This window comes from Hemiscyllium ocellatum, chromosome 3 (genome assembly GCF_020745735.1).
Source record: "Hemiscyllium ocellatum isolate sHemOce1 chromosome 3, sHemOce1.pat.X.cur, whole genome shotgun sequence".
Taxonomy (NCBI): domain Eukaryota; kingdom Metazoa; phylum Chordata; class Chondrichthyes; order Orectolobiformes; family Hemiscylliidae; genus Hemiscyllium; species Hemiscyllium ocellatum.
The window spans coordinates 20,221,797-20,237,825 of NC_083403.1; the positions used below are offsets into that span (position 1 = coordinate 20,221,797).

General features: G+C 42.6%; 1 protein-coding gene and 1 long non-coding RNA gene across 7 annotated transcripts in view; one reads left to right on the top strand and one right to left on the bottom strand.

The window, feature by feature from the left end:
• acoxl (acyl-CoA oxidase-like) overlaps positions 1–16,029 on the top strand; it is a 417,467-nt gene that overhangs the window by 372,258 nt on the left and 29,180 nt on the right. For all 3 annotated transcript variants that reach the window (XM_060848850.1, XM_060848867.1, XM_060848859.1), the window contains one exon: positions 904–1,005. In XM_060848850.1, coding sequence (XP_060704833.1) covers positions 904–1,005 — 102 coding nt within the window. The remainder of the gene's footprint in view (positions 1–903; positions 1,006–16,029) is intronic.
• Positions 1–16,029, bottom strand: part of LOC132830941 (uncharacterized) — a 558,005-nt gene that overhangs the window by 39,141 nt on the left and 502,835 nt on the right. The window lies entirely within an intron of this gene.

The following is a 16,029-nucleotide window of genomic DNA, read 5'->3' on the forward strand; positions in this document are numbered from 1 at the left end:
GTGTTCAAGAGTACACCATCACCTTCTGTTGGGCAATTAGGGATATGAGGTGAATGCTTGTTACTAATGAATGGAGGAAAGAAAACTTAAACAATTAGAGACTGAACACATGATCCAGGCAAGCACGTGAGGAAGTGTTGCACATTTGTCGGTGCGTTCATGTAGGTGAAAGTTTAAACTGAAGCACAGTTGCCTTTTTCAGGTATATGTAGAACCCGTGCTTAGAGGAAGAAATAGGAAGAACTCCAAATGTCCTGTTCAGTAATCATTCACCAACCAGTATTACAAATAATAAACATGTTATCTTGTAATTATCACATCACTCGTTATGAGACCACTGCTTGAGTAAATGGCTCCTATATTCCCGACATTACAGTAGCACAACACTTAAAAAGAATTACATTGAAATTAAAGTCCTGAGATAGCATGATGTGGCGGAAGTTGTTAAATTAATGCAAGTTCTCTCTTTAAGCAAGTAAATGCCAGGTGCCAGACAAGTTGACTTGTCATGGACCACAGAGGAATGTACATGTCTGGTTAGATTCGTTAGGGGTACACTGAGGGTTAAGAATGAAGTGGTCCATATGAATGGTTGCCTGTCTTTTATCTTAATGCTGCAACAGTCCATAATACAAAGGGTATCTATAAAAGGGATAATTATACTTGCAAGGCAAGACACTAATCAACTCCTGTACTTGTGTTTTTATTTGATAAAGTTCAGGAGAAGCAGTGAGTCAATCAGTGTGTTTCTGAGATTGTTAGTTTCATAAAATGATGCAGCCCGCTGCTATCAAGGTTTCCTGGTGTGGTCAGATTGTTTATCAAAAATAGCATTACCTCAATGTCATAAAAGCTTGTTTCCAAGTGGCAATTTTTTGTTTATTTATTTGTTTTTCTTTACAGTTTTGCCTTTTGCATGGAACTAACCTCCTTTACCAAGAAAGAGCTTGGTATCTAGAACACAAATATCTCACACCAGCAACAAGCGTGCAGATAAGGAACCAGGTGAGTCTTTGTCTAGTCATAGCGGCTTTCATAACAGAAAACCCAGCAACGCTGTTCAAAACACATTCAAAATACTGTATATCGAAGCAATGAGGAAGGGCGTTAGATTTTAATTTACCTCAGAGAAATCCGAAACTTGAGGGTGTATGTTTAAGGTAAGAGGAGAAAGATTTAAGAAGGGCCTGAGGAGAAACTTTTTACACAGAGAGTGGTGCATGTATAGAATGAGCTGCTGGAGGAAGTGGTGGAGGCTAATACAATTACAACGTTTAAAAGGCATCCAGATGGGTATATGAATAGGAAAGGCTTTGAGGGATATGGGCCAAATGGTACTTGATAAATTTAGGACATCTGGTCAGCATGGACAAGTTGGACCAAAGGGTATGTTTCGGTACTGTTATGACTGTATGAGGAATTGGGCTTACAGTATAGGCAGATAAAATGACCATGCTTGATTCCTGCTTGCTACTATTTTAACTGGACCATTCTGTTTTTTTTTGGTGCTCTTACAATAGACAATCTGGTTGTAAAATATAAAGGATACCTCTCCTTGGAGGGGAGGAGGAGGGGTTGGGATGTGGATGAAGCCTTGAGAGCACAGGAGGACAAAGTAGTGCTGTTAAAACCCTTGGAGGCAGAGGTGGGGGTGGGGTGCAAGATGGCGTGCCAGTAATGTCCTGAGAATTGTCTTGGGTGGGAGGTTGGGATGTGGGACTCTGCGACCCACACTTGACTTTAATCTGCTTTGCGCCGGCTTCAGTGCACCATTGTACAGCCCTGATAACAAGTCGCACCCAGCATGTGCAGAAGGAGGGCCAAATGCTCATGAAGAAATCTGGGACAAAACACATCCCAGGAAGGCCTGACTCAGGAAACAGGACAAAAAATGCCAAATTACTGGACAGTCCAGAAAATCCAGGGTAGTTGGACAGTCCCAGAAAATCCAAGGTGTCTGCCTGACCTAGTAGGTCGGTAAAACTGCCATGAGGGCTCCAATTTTGTGTTAACTCGATATTGAGTGAGTAAGAAGAGGAGACACTCTAAGTTAAATATTAGGAACTTTTCTCTGTGGTGCTCAGCAGGAGCTGGAAAGCACCTCTAGCCATACAAAGAAAGCCTGTGCCTCTACTGGCCATGCTGTTCCACATGCCAACTGTAAAGTAGCATCAAACACCAACCACTCCACCCTCTCTTCTCTCCCCCTTTCAGCCACCACTTACTCTATTGTGACAAGGCCTGAGAAACTTGACCAGCCCAAAGTCTGCCATACCTGCCTCACCTGTGCCCTAACATGATGACAAAATGTTCAGCAGATACTGAGCAAGTTGGGCAGTATCTGTGGTGAGAGGAAGAGAGCTAATGTTTCAGGTCATTGACCTCACATCGCAATGAAAACGTTAACTTTGTTCCTCTCTGTCCAATCTACTGATAATTTTAAGAACTTTTGTTACTTTTAATTTCAGATTTCCAGCATCTACAGTACTTTGCTTTTGCTTCATAAAATTATGTTGTTTGGGTGTGATTGTTAGTTGCTCTGCTCTCCCACTTAATCCCCCTCATTGATTTGGTTCTGAACTTACTTCTACACAAACTCCTTCCCTGGCCTATTGCGTGGATAACTGACCCCTCAAAGACCAAGGTAGTCTAGGTACCTAGTTTAAAAAGATCTATTTGATCTTGCATGCAGTGGGATTAAGGTGTTACTCTGTGGTTCCTTATGTGGAGAGGCCTGTGTATTATGACATTCCCCTGAACAATGTCATTGGGAGCTCTTTTTTATTCTTTCATGGGATGTGAGCATCACTGGTGGGTCCAGCATTTGTTGCCCGTCCCTAATTGCCCTGGAGAAGATGGTACTTAGTTTGCTGCAATCATTGAATTATAGGTACACCCATATTGCTGTTAGGAAAGGAATTCCCAGGATTTTGACCTACTGAATTTGAAGGAATAGTGACACACTTCCAAGTCAGGATGGTATATGGCTTGGAGGGAAGTTTACAGGTAATGATGTTCCCATGTATCTGCTATCTTTGACCTCCTAAGTGGTAGAGGTCACGGATTTGGTGAGTTTGCTGCTGTGAATCTTGTTGGTGGTACATACTGCTGCACTGTTTGTCTTGGTGAAGGGAGCGAATGTTTAAGGTGCTGGAATGGGGCGCCAGTCAAGCTTTGTTCTGGATGTTATTGAGACTTGCTGTGACCACCCCTAGTGAGAAAATCAGCAAAGTATGGGAGAGGTGCCAGACAAAGTGTAGTCCAAAACATCCTTGACGACAGAGCAGGTGAGGAAAGATGCTGCCTCTCAACAAATGAGAAGAGGCCAACTGTGGTAAGATGGTGTGGGTCATCATGTTTGATGTGGACCACCAACCCTGTAAGATTGTGCAGACAATGATGACATTCAATGCTGAATAAAGTCACAAGTAAGTTTCTACCAGGGTGCATTTGCCAAGTCCTGTGGCAGGAAAGAACTGGGGACCAGGCTATGAACTTGGAAGTCAGGAATCTGCAGATAGGTGGACATCTCTGTTGGGACACGAGGTTCTTTTACAGCAGCATCTGTGACAGAGCAGTTGTCTCCAGCCTAACCTCTACTCACTCCAAAGGGCTAGAAAAGGTACCTAAAAAGACAATGTCTCACTTTCCCATGGTTGGTGAACCACATCCTGCAGGATCAACCTACTCATGGTCAAATAAATAAACTTTAAATGCTGTGACTTGGTATTTTTGAATAGTCATGGTCTTGTCAAAAACGGGTTAGGACTAAAGGAATCAAAGGCTGTTGCCACATTCCTGTACTGCAGTGAGGTCTAGATTGTATCAGTGACAGATAAGAGCGCTCGAGAAATTCCTTCTATGCAGGTAGACCATTGGACAAATGCAACTGCCCTTCTTGAAGCAAACTTCAAAAACATTCAGACAGAAGTCCTACAATTTCAACTTTGATGAGTTAGATCACTGCATCTGGGAAGCTACTAGATCCTGTTTCCTCAACTCTCGAATGACTAAAGTTCCAGCGTATGACCAAGAAAATGCTTCATAGATGGTCTGAAGTTCCCCATGAAAAGCAGTAGCATTGACAATATGAATGGGAAAGCACCAATAGTAACAATCTGTCCATCAAACTATTTCCATGCTTTGATTCACAATGTCTCAATAATGAGAAGAGCAGTTGCAGAGAAGGAAAGAAAAGAAAATATATCCTCCAGATCCTACTATCTCAAGGGGTTTCCTGCCTCACGTGCTCAAAGATCTGTCAGTCAAGAATCAATCTTTTAGTCCCATAAGATTTGTGAAAAAATTCATGGCACTTTGTAAATGTCATCCTGAATGTCATCCTTGAACTGACAGGCATTCATCACTCATTAAGGTGCTACGATTGATCACAGCAGCATTGAATTAGAAGAGGAAAATGAGCTGATCTTCACATGCTCATGACCCTAGCTGGAAGTGCGCAGGTTTTGAGATTGTTTACTGTACCCCCGCACAGCAGCATCTTCTCATGGCCTGCTGACAAAGGATTCAGAAAAGATTTACAAGGATGTTGCCAGGGTTGGAGCATTTGAGCTAATAGGAGAGGTTAAATAGGGTGGGACTGTTTTCCCTGGAGCGTTGGAGGCTGAGAGGTGACCTTATAGAGGTTTATAAAATCATGAGGGGGCTCCAGAACTAAAGGGCATAGGTTTAGGATGAGAGGGGCAAAGACATAAAAGAGATTTAAGGGGCAACTTTTTCATGCAGAGGGAGATGCGTATATGGAATGGGTTGCCGGAGGAAGTGGTGGAGGCTGGTACAATTACAACATTTAAAAGGCATCTGGATGGGTATATGAATAGGAAGGGTTTGGTTGGGCTGGATGCTAGCAGGTGGGACTAGATTGGGTCGAGATATCTGGTCGGCATGGACGGGTTGGACCGAAGGATCTGTTTCTGTTCTGTACATCTCTGTGACTCAATGCAAAGCTCAGGAATAATGGCTGCTTGGGCAAAGACTTGATACTTCCAGAGGAAGGTTTGTAGATCCAGACATGGAAATGGACGGTTTTTTTAAATGTAAAAAAGTAGTAAACGGTGAAGGACGCGACTTTCTGTCTTGGCCCTGAAAACTATGTGCATATTTGAAGGACGGATCATTCTTACAACAGCGTTTTATGTTTTGTCATTATTGACAGAGGAACATTCTCTGGTAATGATAAGCTTCCTTTAGGAAGAAAATTCTAAGCACAAATCTTGAGTGGCAAACATTGATCTTTTAATTCTGGGATCTGGCTCCAAATGGTCAATGCTATTAAATACAAACCTTCACAAACCTTGCAATATGAATAAATGTAGACCAGCAGATTGAGAATGAGGTGAAATGCTAGAGGTGATGCCTTCTTCCCTGGTTAGTTCGCCTGTGTGTTCTGAGTGTGGGCCAAGGCAACAAATGCAATCATGCTGTTTTACTGTGGAAAGCATCAAAGCTGAACCGGATGTAGTTTTCATCTGCCCATTCACGTGCACATATTTTCCAGCAGGGATATTTCAGTGTTCTCAAGGAATCGTTACTCCCTTAGAATGATTTCTTCCTCGCATGTGAAAGGATGCTGAATCCAATTGTAACATAGCAGCTACCTTGCCAGATCCGATCAACCAAACTAGCAATATGCGGTGATTCAAACAAGTCCGTGTGGCTAAGTGACGTAACAGCCTGATGCATTTCCCCCCTGAAGCAAAAGCAATGCCCTACCTTGGAATGCAGTTAAAAATAAATACATTGACAAGAAATATTGCAGAAATGGAAAAGAGGTACTGCTAATATTTTAAAAACAAGCTGTGGTCAGTGATCACTAAGTTATCTTTTCTGAGTAATATCGAATCTAAGTTTATTTCCTAAAATGTATCAATGCCAAAACGACTGAGAACGTGTGTGTGACTGTCTCACAAACAAGTTGCATTCATCTCAGTAGTGAGAAACTCATGTTAATTTAGATGCGTATACTCTCTTGAGTTAGATCAGATTTATTATTAATGAACATAAATTCTGTTTCAAACAATTATCAGCTCTCTATTAAGTATATATTTTTACAGTCATTGCATATATTACTTGTAATTTTTTGATTTTATGTTCCTGCTTGTGCAACTTGCCCAATGGGAGCCTCTTTTGGAAGTTTGCCATACTCAATGCATAGTTTTCTAACTATTGAGTTTAGTTCTCAGAATATTCTGCTTGAATTTCCTATATGTGCTGTCATGGGACAGGCTTGACACCAGGAGACTGATGTCTTTTACCAGTAAGAAGTAAGCTTCTCGCCCTCTTACACAATAAAACGAAATGACCACCGTTTAAACATTGGAATTTCCAAAGCTCCCCTAATGGCAACAGATTGGAAAAATTCCAACTTCAGTTGCCACTCTGAGTCAGCAGTTAACTGGGGCAGCTGGTGAGGTTGATACTTTACCTCGGTGGATTGAGTTAGAAAAAAAGAGAGAAAGAAACCTGGTGAAAACAAAACCTCCAGAGCAGCCCCTTACCCCACAGAGGTAATGGCAGTTAGTGATATTGAACTGAGTTGTGATTTCCCTTCCCTTGTGGTTGACTGTCCTGTCAGGGTTCCCACCTGGATTGGATGCCAGAGAGTATTGCGACTATTCTGTCACCACATCAGGAGAGGAAGGGATAGAAGAAAATTTGGTAGGTTTATTTACAAGAGAAGTTTACTGGCTGTTTACTTAATTTGTTGCTTCCCTCTTGAAAACTTATCTGCATCTCCATTTTTTTCATCTGAAATCAAAACAAAGATAGATATTTTCATTTTTAAATGCAAAAAGAAACTGTGAGAAAATTCTGTATTGACTACTGTATCTGATTACCAAATTTCTGCTTTAATTTGATATTAAAAGTAATATTAATCCAATATTTGGAGTGGGGGCAGAACAAAGATGTAGGAGCTACAGCTTAGCTTATTGATGTACCCTCTCCCAGCATTGTGTCACTATGATGGAGGAAACCCAGCCATGGGTTCTTCCTCCCGATCAATATCCAGAAACCGGCTCTGGAAAGTTTGTGCTCGGTAACAGGGTCAAACTCAGCTACAATGCCCCCTACAGTTCAGTAGCCTGGCAAAATCATTGTCCAGGCTAACATGCACCAAGTGATTATGAATTTTAATTGTTTCTGCCTTCAGAATTATATTGCAGTATCAGTGACTATCTGTTGGAGAACTACCTCAATTCTGATGTGAGGACATTATGTACTATCTTTTGTTTCATTCTTTCATAGACTGAGTGTGTTACTGGCAAGGCAGGCACTTGTTGTTCATTAAATTTCACACAAAAATACTTGTTGAAATCCAGTCAAGATAACACAGAGGGTGGATTCCTGGTTCTCTAGTCTACACCCCATGCACCTGCTCTGTCTGAGCTGACGTGTGACACATTGCCATAGTAATTTGAGATCTACACTCTTGCAAGTGAATAGCAATAGGCTTTATTGAACATAACATTATACAAAGGATAGTTAGAGAGAACATCTTACTTAGATACTTACAGTTCAAGGCTCCTGTTTTGAGTGACCTAATGTCGCTTTGACATAGCTCATTTTTGAGCGTGTTTGGTAGCTATACTTGGAATAAAGGTACGTTTCCTTTTAATCTACATCTTTCCCTGAGTTCATTAGCAGTACCCCTTTTAACTATTAATATTTAACTAAGAACATTTAACACTTCACCCCCTGCATCTTATACCCTGTAAGTGTCTCATATTTGAGGGACTAATCTCCAAATGCATTCTCAATTCTCTTAGAAGTCATGCAGGACATATGCCCTCCCTTGTCATTTCTGTAAAGGGTGAACATGTTAGTGGTGACATTCCCTCTACAGCCTCAGTGAGGATCTGTGCATTGCAATTGGTGCTGATGCCATTTGACAGCATTGACTGCATATGAACCTTGAAAGTCCATGCAGACAAAAATGAAATTAGCAGGAGCACTAAATGGTGAAATGGTGTGACAACTCCTGATGACTCACAAATACACTTGAAAGAAAACCTGAATGACAAGATTATCATTAAGTCTTAGAGTCATACAGCACAGAAATAGGCCCTTCAGTCCAATTCATCCATGCCGACCATGGTTCCCAAACTAAACTAGAACCGTTTGATCCATATTCCCTCTAAACCTTTCCTATTCATGTTCCTGTCCAAATGTCTTTTAGATGGTGTACCTGTACTTGCATCTACCACTTCATCTGGCAGTCCATTCTATATATGAACCACCCTGTGTGACAAAGTTGCCCCGAGTTCCCTTTTAAGTCTTTCTCCTCTCACCTTAAAATTATGCCACCTGGTTTTGAATGCTCCAGTCGAGGGTAATGACCCTTGCTAATCATATTATCTATGCTCCTAATGATTTTATACACCTCTATCAGGTGACTTCTTACCTCTTACACTCCAGTGAAAGAAGTTCCTGCCTCTCCATACAATTCAAATCCTCCAATCCTGGTAACCTCCTTGTAAATTATTTCTGCACTATCGCCAATTTAATAATATCCTTTCTATACCAGAGTCAAAAAGTGTGATGCTGGAAAAGCACAGCAGCTGGAAAAGGCACCATCTGAGGAGCAGTAGAATCGACATTTCGGGCATAAGCCCTTCATCAGGAATTTCTATAGCAGGCCAACCAGAACTGTACATAGTACACTGGAAGTAGCCTCGACTATCCTGTACAACCGCAAAGTGGCCTCTCAACTCCTGAAATCCTGAGCAATCCTAAGACTGGCGAAAAATACTGACTCCCCATATCTCATCCCACTACTTCTATAGCACCCAATCCCCTCATCCTGGTCTATTTCCAGCACATTGACTGGTTCCAGTTCTCTGCCTGATTGCCAGTCAAACAGCCAATTTTCCTCCCATCTTCTATGTTTTCAGGATCCATAAACATGAATTTTTTTTTTAAATGTTCAAGTTCTGTTCTAATTTTCTCTAACCAGTCATAGCAACATATGGAGTAATGTTTTATATCTGGTGATATCTGGACCATCCTGACACTGGCTGTGAACTATCAAACCTGCCTGTGATAATGATCTGTGGCAGAGCAAAACTGCTAATACTCACGGTTTAAAAAACAAGTTAAAATTAGAGATCACCCTTTTTAGACAGATAAGGAGATTTTTGTTGGCTTCAGCAGGTTGGGACCTTGACTCAGAAGGCAGTGGAGGTGGTGTCATCGAATATTTTAAGACAGATGTGGATAGATTTTTGTTAAGCAATGGAATCAAAGGTTACTGAGGACAGATGGGAATGGGGAGTTTGAAAGACAGACAGATCAACTGTGATCTTATTAAATGGCAGAGCAGGCTAAGGGCTCCTACTTTCTAAATAGGCTCAAAGATGAAGAATAATAATATGCACTAAGTCATACAAAATGCTTTTTCCTAACTCTACTGCACTGTGAACCAACAATTAGAAGACAATAGAAAAATAAATGGGAGGGATGCAAATGACAGTTCAACACATGTAAACATAAACTGTTTCCTTTTTGCTACTGGTATGTTTGTCGTAATAGTGACATATTGCAGGACTCCTCTGAACTAAAAGTCTAATGATGGCCATGAAACCATTGCACATTGTCGTTAAAAAACTCATTTTCTTCACCAACATTGTTGAAAGAAGGAAATCTGCTGTGCTTACCTGGTCCGACCTACATGTAACTCCAGATCCACAGCAAGAAGTTGATGCCTAAATGCCCTCTGAAATGGCTGAGCAAGCCACTCAGGTGTATGAACCACTAGAAAGTCTCAGAAAAAGAATGAAAATGGACAGACCACTTGCCATCAACTAAAGCATCAGAAATGACACATGTAAACCAAGCTCTGACAGCCCTGCAGAGTATTTCTTAATTACATCTGGTGGCTGGTGCCAAAATTGGGAGAGCTGTCTCACAGACTAGTTAAGCGACAGCCCTGCCATAGTCATACTCACAGAATCATACACTCGGATTCATTCCCAGACACTGTCATCACCATTCCTGGGTATGGAATCATTCTGCAGATTACCAGGTACCATCTGCCCTATGAATCACCATTCCTCTATTTTGAACAACACTTGGATGAAGCACTGAGGGTGACGAGGACACAGAATGTATCTTGGGTTGAGAACTTCAATGTTCACCATCAGAAATAGCTTGGAAGCTGCACTTCTGACCAAGCTGGTCAGGTCTAAAGGAACCAACAGAGGGAAGAATATACTTGACCTCATCCTCATTAATCTGCTAACTACAGATGCAACTCTCCATGAAAGTATCGGTACGAATGGCCACCACACAGTCCTTGTGGAGACGAAGTCCCACCTTCACATTGAGAATGCCCTTCACTGTGTGTGTACTACTGTCACCGTGCTAAATGGGACAGACTTCAAACATTACAAGACTGGGCATCCATGAGGCACTGTGGGCTAACAACAGCAGCAGAATTGTATTCCAGCACAATCTGTGACTTTGTGACCCAGCATAATCACTATTCTGCCATAACCATCAAGCCAGCAGATCAATCCTGGTAAACCTTGCCAGGAGCAGCACCAAGCATACTTAAAAATGAGCTGTCAACTTAGTGAAGCTACAACACAGGGGTATGTCAAAGTCAAACAGCTTAAGCAGCAAGTGACTGACAGAGCTAAGGCAATCCCACAACCAACGGATTGGATCTAAGCTCTGCATCCTTCTACATCCAGTCGGTGGTGGATAGTTAAACAACTGAATGGAAGAGGAGACTCCAGAAGTATTCCCATCCTCAGTGATAGGGGAGCCCTGCATATCTGAGTAAAATATAAAGTTGAAGCATTTGCAACAATTTTCAGCCAAACGTACTGAATAAATGATAAATTTCAGTCTCCTCCAGAGGTCCTCAGTATCACATATGCCAGTCTGAGCCAACTCCATTTACTCCAAGTGATATCAAGAAATGGTTGGCCACATTGTAAACTGCAAAGGCCAGGGGCCCTGACAAAATTTCTGGCAATGCTGAAGATTTGTCATACGCTGAGCCAAGCTGTTCCATTTCAGTTACAACACGAGCATCTACCTGACAATGTGGACAATTGCCCAAGTATGTCCTGTGTACAAAAAGCAGGACAAATCCAGCCTGGCCCAAATATTGCCAGACATCAGACTGTTCTCAATCATCAGTAAAGTGATGGAAGGTGTCATCAACAATGCTATCAAGCAGCATCTACTCAGTAATAACCTGCTCACTGACACCCAGTTTGAATTCCACCAGGGTCACTCTACTCCTGACCTTACTAAAGCCTGAATTCCAAAGGTGAATGAGAGTGACAGTCCATGACATCAAGACCAATTTGACCGATTGTGATTTCAAGAAGTTTTTGTAAAATTGGACACGAATCAGAGGGAAATCTCGCTGCTGTTTGATGTCATACCTGACACATAGGAAGCTGTTTGTGGTTGTTGGATGTCAGTCATCTGAACTCTGTTACACCTCAGGAGTTCCTCAGGGTAGTGTCAAAAGGGGCAGCCACCTTCAGCTGCTTCATCAATGACCTTCCCTCCTTCATAAGGTCTGAAGTGGGGATGCTCACTGGTGATTGCACAATGTTCAGCACCATGAGCAACTCCTCAGACGCTGAGGAGGCCCATGTCCAATTGCAGCAAGAGTGGGATAAAATCAAGGCTTGGGCTGAAAAGTGACAAGTAACATTCGCACCAAACAAATATCAGGCAATGACTATCTCCAGTAAGCGAGAATCTATCATTCAATGACATTCAATGGTGTTACCATCACTGAATTTTACACCTTTAACATCTTGGGTGTTACCATTGACCAGTAACTGAAGAAGACTGGTTATATAAATACTGTGCCTACAACAGCAGGGTTAACGGTAGGAATCCTGCAATGAGTAACTCACCTCTTGACTCCTCACAAGTCAGGAGTGTGATGTAATACTCCCCACTTTTCAGGATGAGTGTAGTTCCAACAATATTCAAGAAGCTTAACACCATGCATAACAAAACAACCAGCTTGATTGCATCTATGCAGATCAACAAGTTCTATGCACTGAATATTCACATGATCTACTTTAGACTTAAAGATCTTTTAGTCTTTGAATAACATTTTATTTGTTATTTAAAGTTGCTATTCAAATTGTCAATGCCCCTCATGATTTTATAAACATCTATAAGGTCACCCCTCAACCTCCTATGCTCCAGTGAAAGAAGTCCCAGCCTCTCCAGTCTTTCCTTATAACTCAAACCTTCCATTCCCAGCAATATCCTGGTTAATCTTTTTGGAACCCTCACCAATTTAATAATATCCTTCCTATAGCAGGGTGACCAGAACTGTACACAGTACTCCAAATGTGGCCTCACCAACGTCCCTTACATCCTCAACATGACATCCTAACTCCTGTACAAGTTCATAAAATCATAGACAAAGTGAATAGCATGGGTCATTTCCCTAGTGTGGGGGACTTCCAAACTAGTGGACACATTTTTAAGATGAGAGGAGAAATATTTAAAAGAGATCAGAGGGGCAACTTTTCGTACAAACGGTGGCTTGTATATGAATAAACTGCCCGAGGAAGTTTAAAACAACATTTGGACAGGTACATAAATAGGAAAGGCTTAGAGAGTAATGGGCCAAACACAGGCAAGTGGGGCTAGTTTAGTTGGAGAAACCTGAGTTGGACTGAAAGGTCTGTTTCTGTGCGATATGACGCTAACTTCTTGTATTTCTTTTTGATGAGTCTTTGGCGGAAGGTTGCAGTTTTTCTCTAAATGCATCGATCTTATGCTGATGTTCTCTCTGCATGATTATAAAGATTACTTCCATTTAACTGACTTTAGCCTGTGCAGATGAGGCACTATCCATCCTGACTGAAGCTTCATAGGTCTTGAACTTAGAATCATAGAGTCATAGAGATGTACATCATGGAAACAGACCCTTCAGTCCAACTGTCCATGCCGGCCAGATATCCCAACCCAATCTAGACCCACCTGCCAGCACCCAGCCCATATCCCTCCAAACCCTTCCTATTCATATATCCTATCCAGATGCCTCTTAAATGTTGCAATTGTAACAGCCTCCACCACTTCCTCTGGCACCTCATTCAATACACGTACCACCCTCTATGTGAAAAAGTTGCCCCTTACGCCTCTTTTATATCTTTCCTCTCTCACCCTAAACCTATACCCTCGAGTTCTGGACTCCCTGACCCCAGGGAAAAGACTTTGTCTATTTACCCTATCCATGTTCCTCATAATATTGTAAACCTCTATAAGGTTACCCCTCAGCCTCCGACGCTCCAGGGAAAACAGCCCCAGCCTGTTCAGCCTCTCCCTGTAGCTCAAATCCTCCAACCCTGGCAACATGGGAAGCCTTCAGAAATGAGATAACAAGAATCCAGAGAAAGTATATTCCTGTCAGGGTGAAAGGGAAGGCTGGGAGGTATAGGGAATGCTGGATGACTAAAGAAATTGAGGGTTTGGTTAAGAAAAAGAAGGAAGCATATGTCAGGTATAGACAGGATAGATCGAGTGAATCCATCGAAGAGTGTAGAGAAAGTAGGAGTATACTTAAGAGGGAAATCAGGAGGGCAAAACAGGGACATGAGATAGCTTTGGCAAATAGAATTAAGGAGAATCCAAAGTGTTTTTACAAATATATTAAGGACAAAAGAGTAACTAGGGAGAGAATAGGGCCCCTCAAAGATCAGCTGGGAGAAAGTGAGGACTGCACATGCTGGAGATCAGAGCTGAAAAATGTGTTGCTGGAAAAGCGCAGCAGGTCAGGCAGCATCCAAGGAGCAGGAGAATCGACGTTTCAGGCATGAGCTCAATTCCTCAAGAAGGACTCATGCCCAAAACGTCGATTCTTCTGCTCCTTGGATGCTGCCTGACCTGCTGCACTTTTCCAGCAACACATTTTCAGCCCCTCAAAGATCAGCAAGGCGACCTTTGTGTGGAGCCACAGAAAATGGGGGAGATACTAAATGAATATTTTGCATCAGTATTTACTGTGGAAAAGTTTGTGGAAGATGTAGGGAAATAGATGGTGACATCTTGCAAAATGTCCAGATTACAGAGGAGGAAATGCTGGATGTCTTGAGATGATTCAAGGTGGATAAATCCCCAGGACCTGATCAGGTGTACCCGAGAACTCTGTGGGAAGCTAGAGAAGTGATTGCTGGGCCTCTTGCTGAGGTATTTGTATCATCGATAGTCACAGGTGAGGTTCCGGCGGACTGGAGGTTGGCAAACATGGTGCCACTGTTTAAGAAGGGCGGTAAAGACAAGTCAGGGAACTACAGACCGGTGAGCCTGACCTCGGTGGTGAGCAAGTTGTTGGAGGAATTCCTGAGGGACGGGATGTACATGTATTTAGAAAGGCAAGGACTGATTAGGGATAGTCAACATGGCTTTGTGCGTGGGAAATCATGTCTCACAAACTTGATTGAGTTTTTTGAAGAAGTAACAAAGAGGATTGATGAAGGCAGAGCAGTAGATGTGATCTATATGGACTTCAGTAAGGCGTTCAACAAGGTTCCCCATGGGAGACTGATTAGCAAGGTTAGAGCTCATGGAATACATGGAGAACTAGCCATTTGGATACAGAACTGGCTCAAAGGTAGAAGACAGAGGGTGGTGGTGGAGGGTTGTTTTTCAGACTGGAGGCCTGTGACCAGTAGAGTGCCACAAGGATCAGTGCTGGGTCTACTTTTTGTCATTTACATATATGATTTGGATTTGAGCATAAGAGGAACAGTTAGTAAGCTTGCAGATGACACCAAAATTGGAGATGGAGTGGACAGCGAAGAGGGTTACCTCAGATTACAACAGGATCTGGACCAGATGGGCCAATGGGCTGAGAAGTGGCAGATGGAATTTAATTCAGGTAAATGTGAGGTGCTGCATTTTGGGAAAGCAAATCTTAGCAGGACTTATACACTTAATGGTAAGGTCCTAGGGAGTGTTATTGAACAAAGAGACCTTGGAGTGCAGGTTCATAGCTCCTTGAAAGTGGAGTCCCAGGTACATACAATAGTGAAGGCAGCGTTTGGTATGCTTTCCTTTATTGGTCAGAGTATTGAGTACACGAATTGGAAGGTCATGTTGCGGCTATACAGGACATTGGTTAGGCCACTGTTGGAATATTGCGTGCAGTTCTGGTCTCCTTCCCATCGGAATGATGTTGTGAAACTTGAAGTTTTCTACCATCTTTCTTGCATGATTGAAAAGCTCTTTCAATCTTCATAATTCTCAGATCCTATGGTCATTGTAATAGGTGTAAAAATTTTGGAAGCTACAATTACTTTCATTACCCACTGGACGAGTGCACAATTAATTATGAGCAGCGGGAGCTGGGCGGAAGTGAAGTCGGAGCGCAGAGCTGGTCAGGAAGGTAAGTGATTGTTATTTGAGTGGAGATTGAACCTTGTAGTGTCTCCCACCCTCCTCTAACCTAAAAAAAGGACTCAGTCGGCTGAACAGGTAAGCTACTTAATGCTCTTGTTTTGGAGACTAAGTGTAGAGTTATGGCAGCGCAGGCAGTGGAATGTTCCTCCTGCAGGATGTTTGAGGTAAGGGTGACCACCAATGCTCCTGCCGACTTCACCTGCAGGAAGTGCAGCCAGCTGCAGCTCCTCACAGACCGTGTTAGGGATCTGGAGCTGGAGTTGGATAAACTGAGAATTATTCAAGAGGCTGAGAGGGTGATAGAGAGAAGCTACAGAGACATAGTTACGCCAGAGAATAGAAGTAGCTGGGTAACAGTTAGAGGTGGGAAGGGGAGGAAGCAGGCTGTGCAGGGATCCCCTGTGGTCGTTCACCTCAACAATAAGTATACCGCTTTGGATACTGTTGGGGGGGAACGGCCTAGCAGGGGTAAGCTGCAGTGACCAGGTCTCTGGCACGAGGTCCAGCTCTGAGGCTCATAAGGGAAAGGGGGACAGGAGGAGAGCGCTAGTTATAGGAGATCTATAGTTAGAGGGACAGACAGGCGGTTCTGTGGACATGGGCGAGACTCTCAGTTGGTTT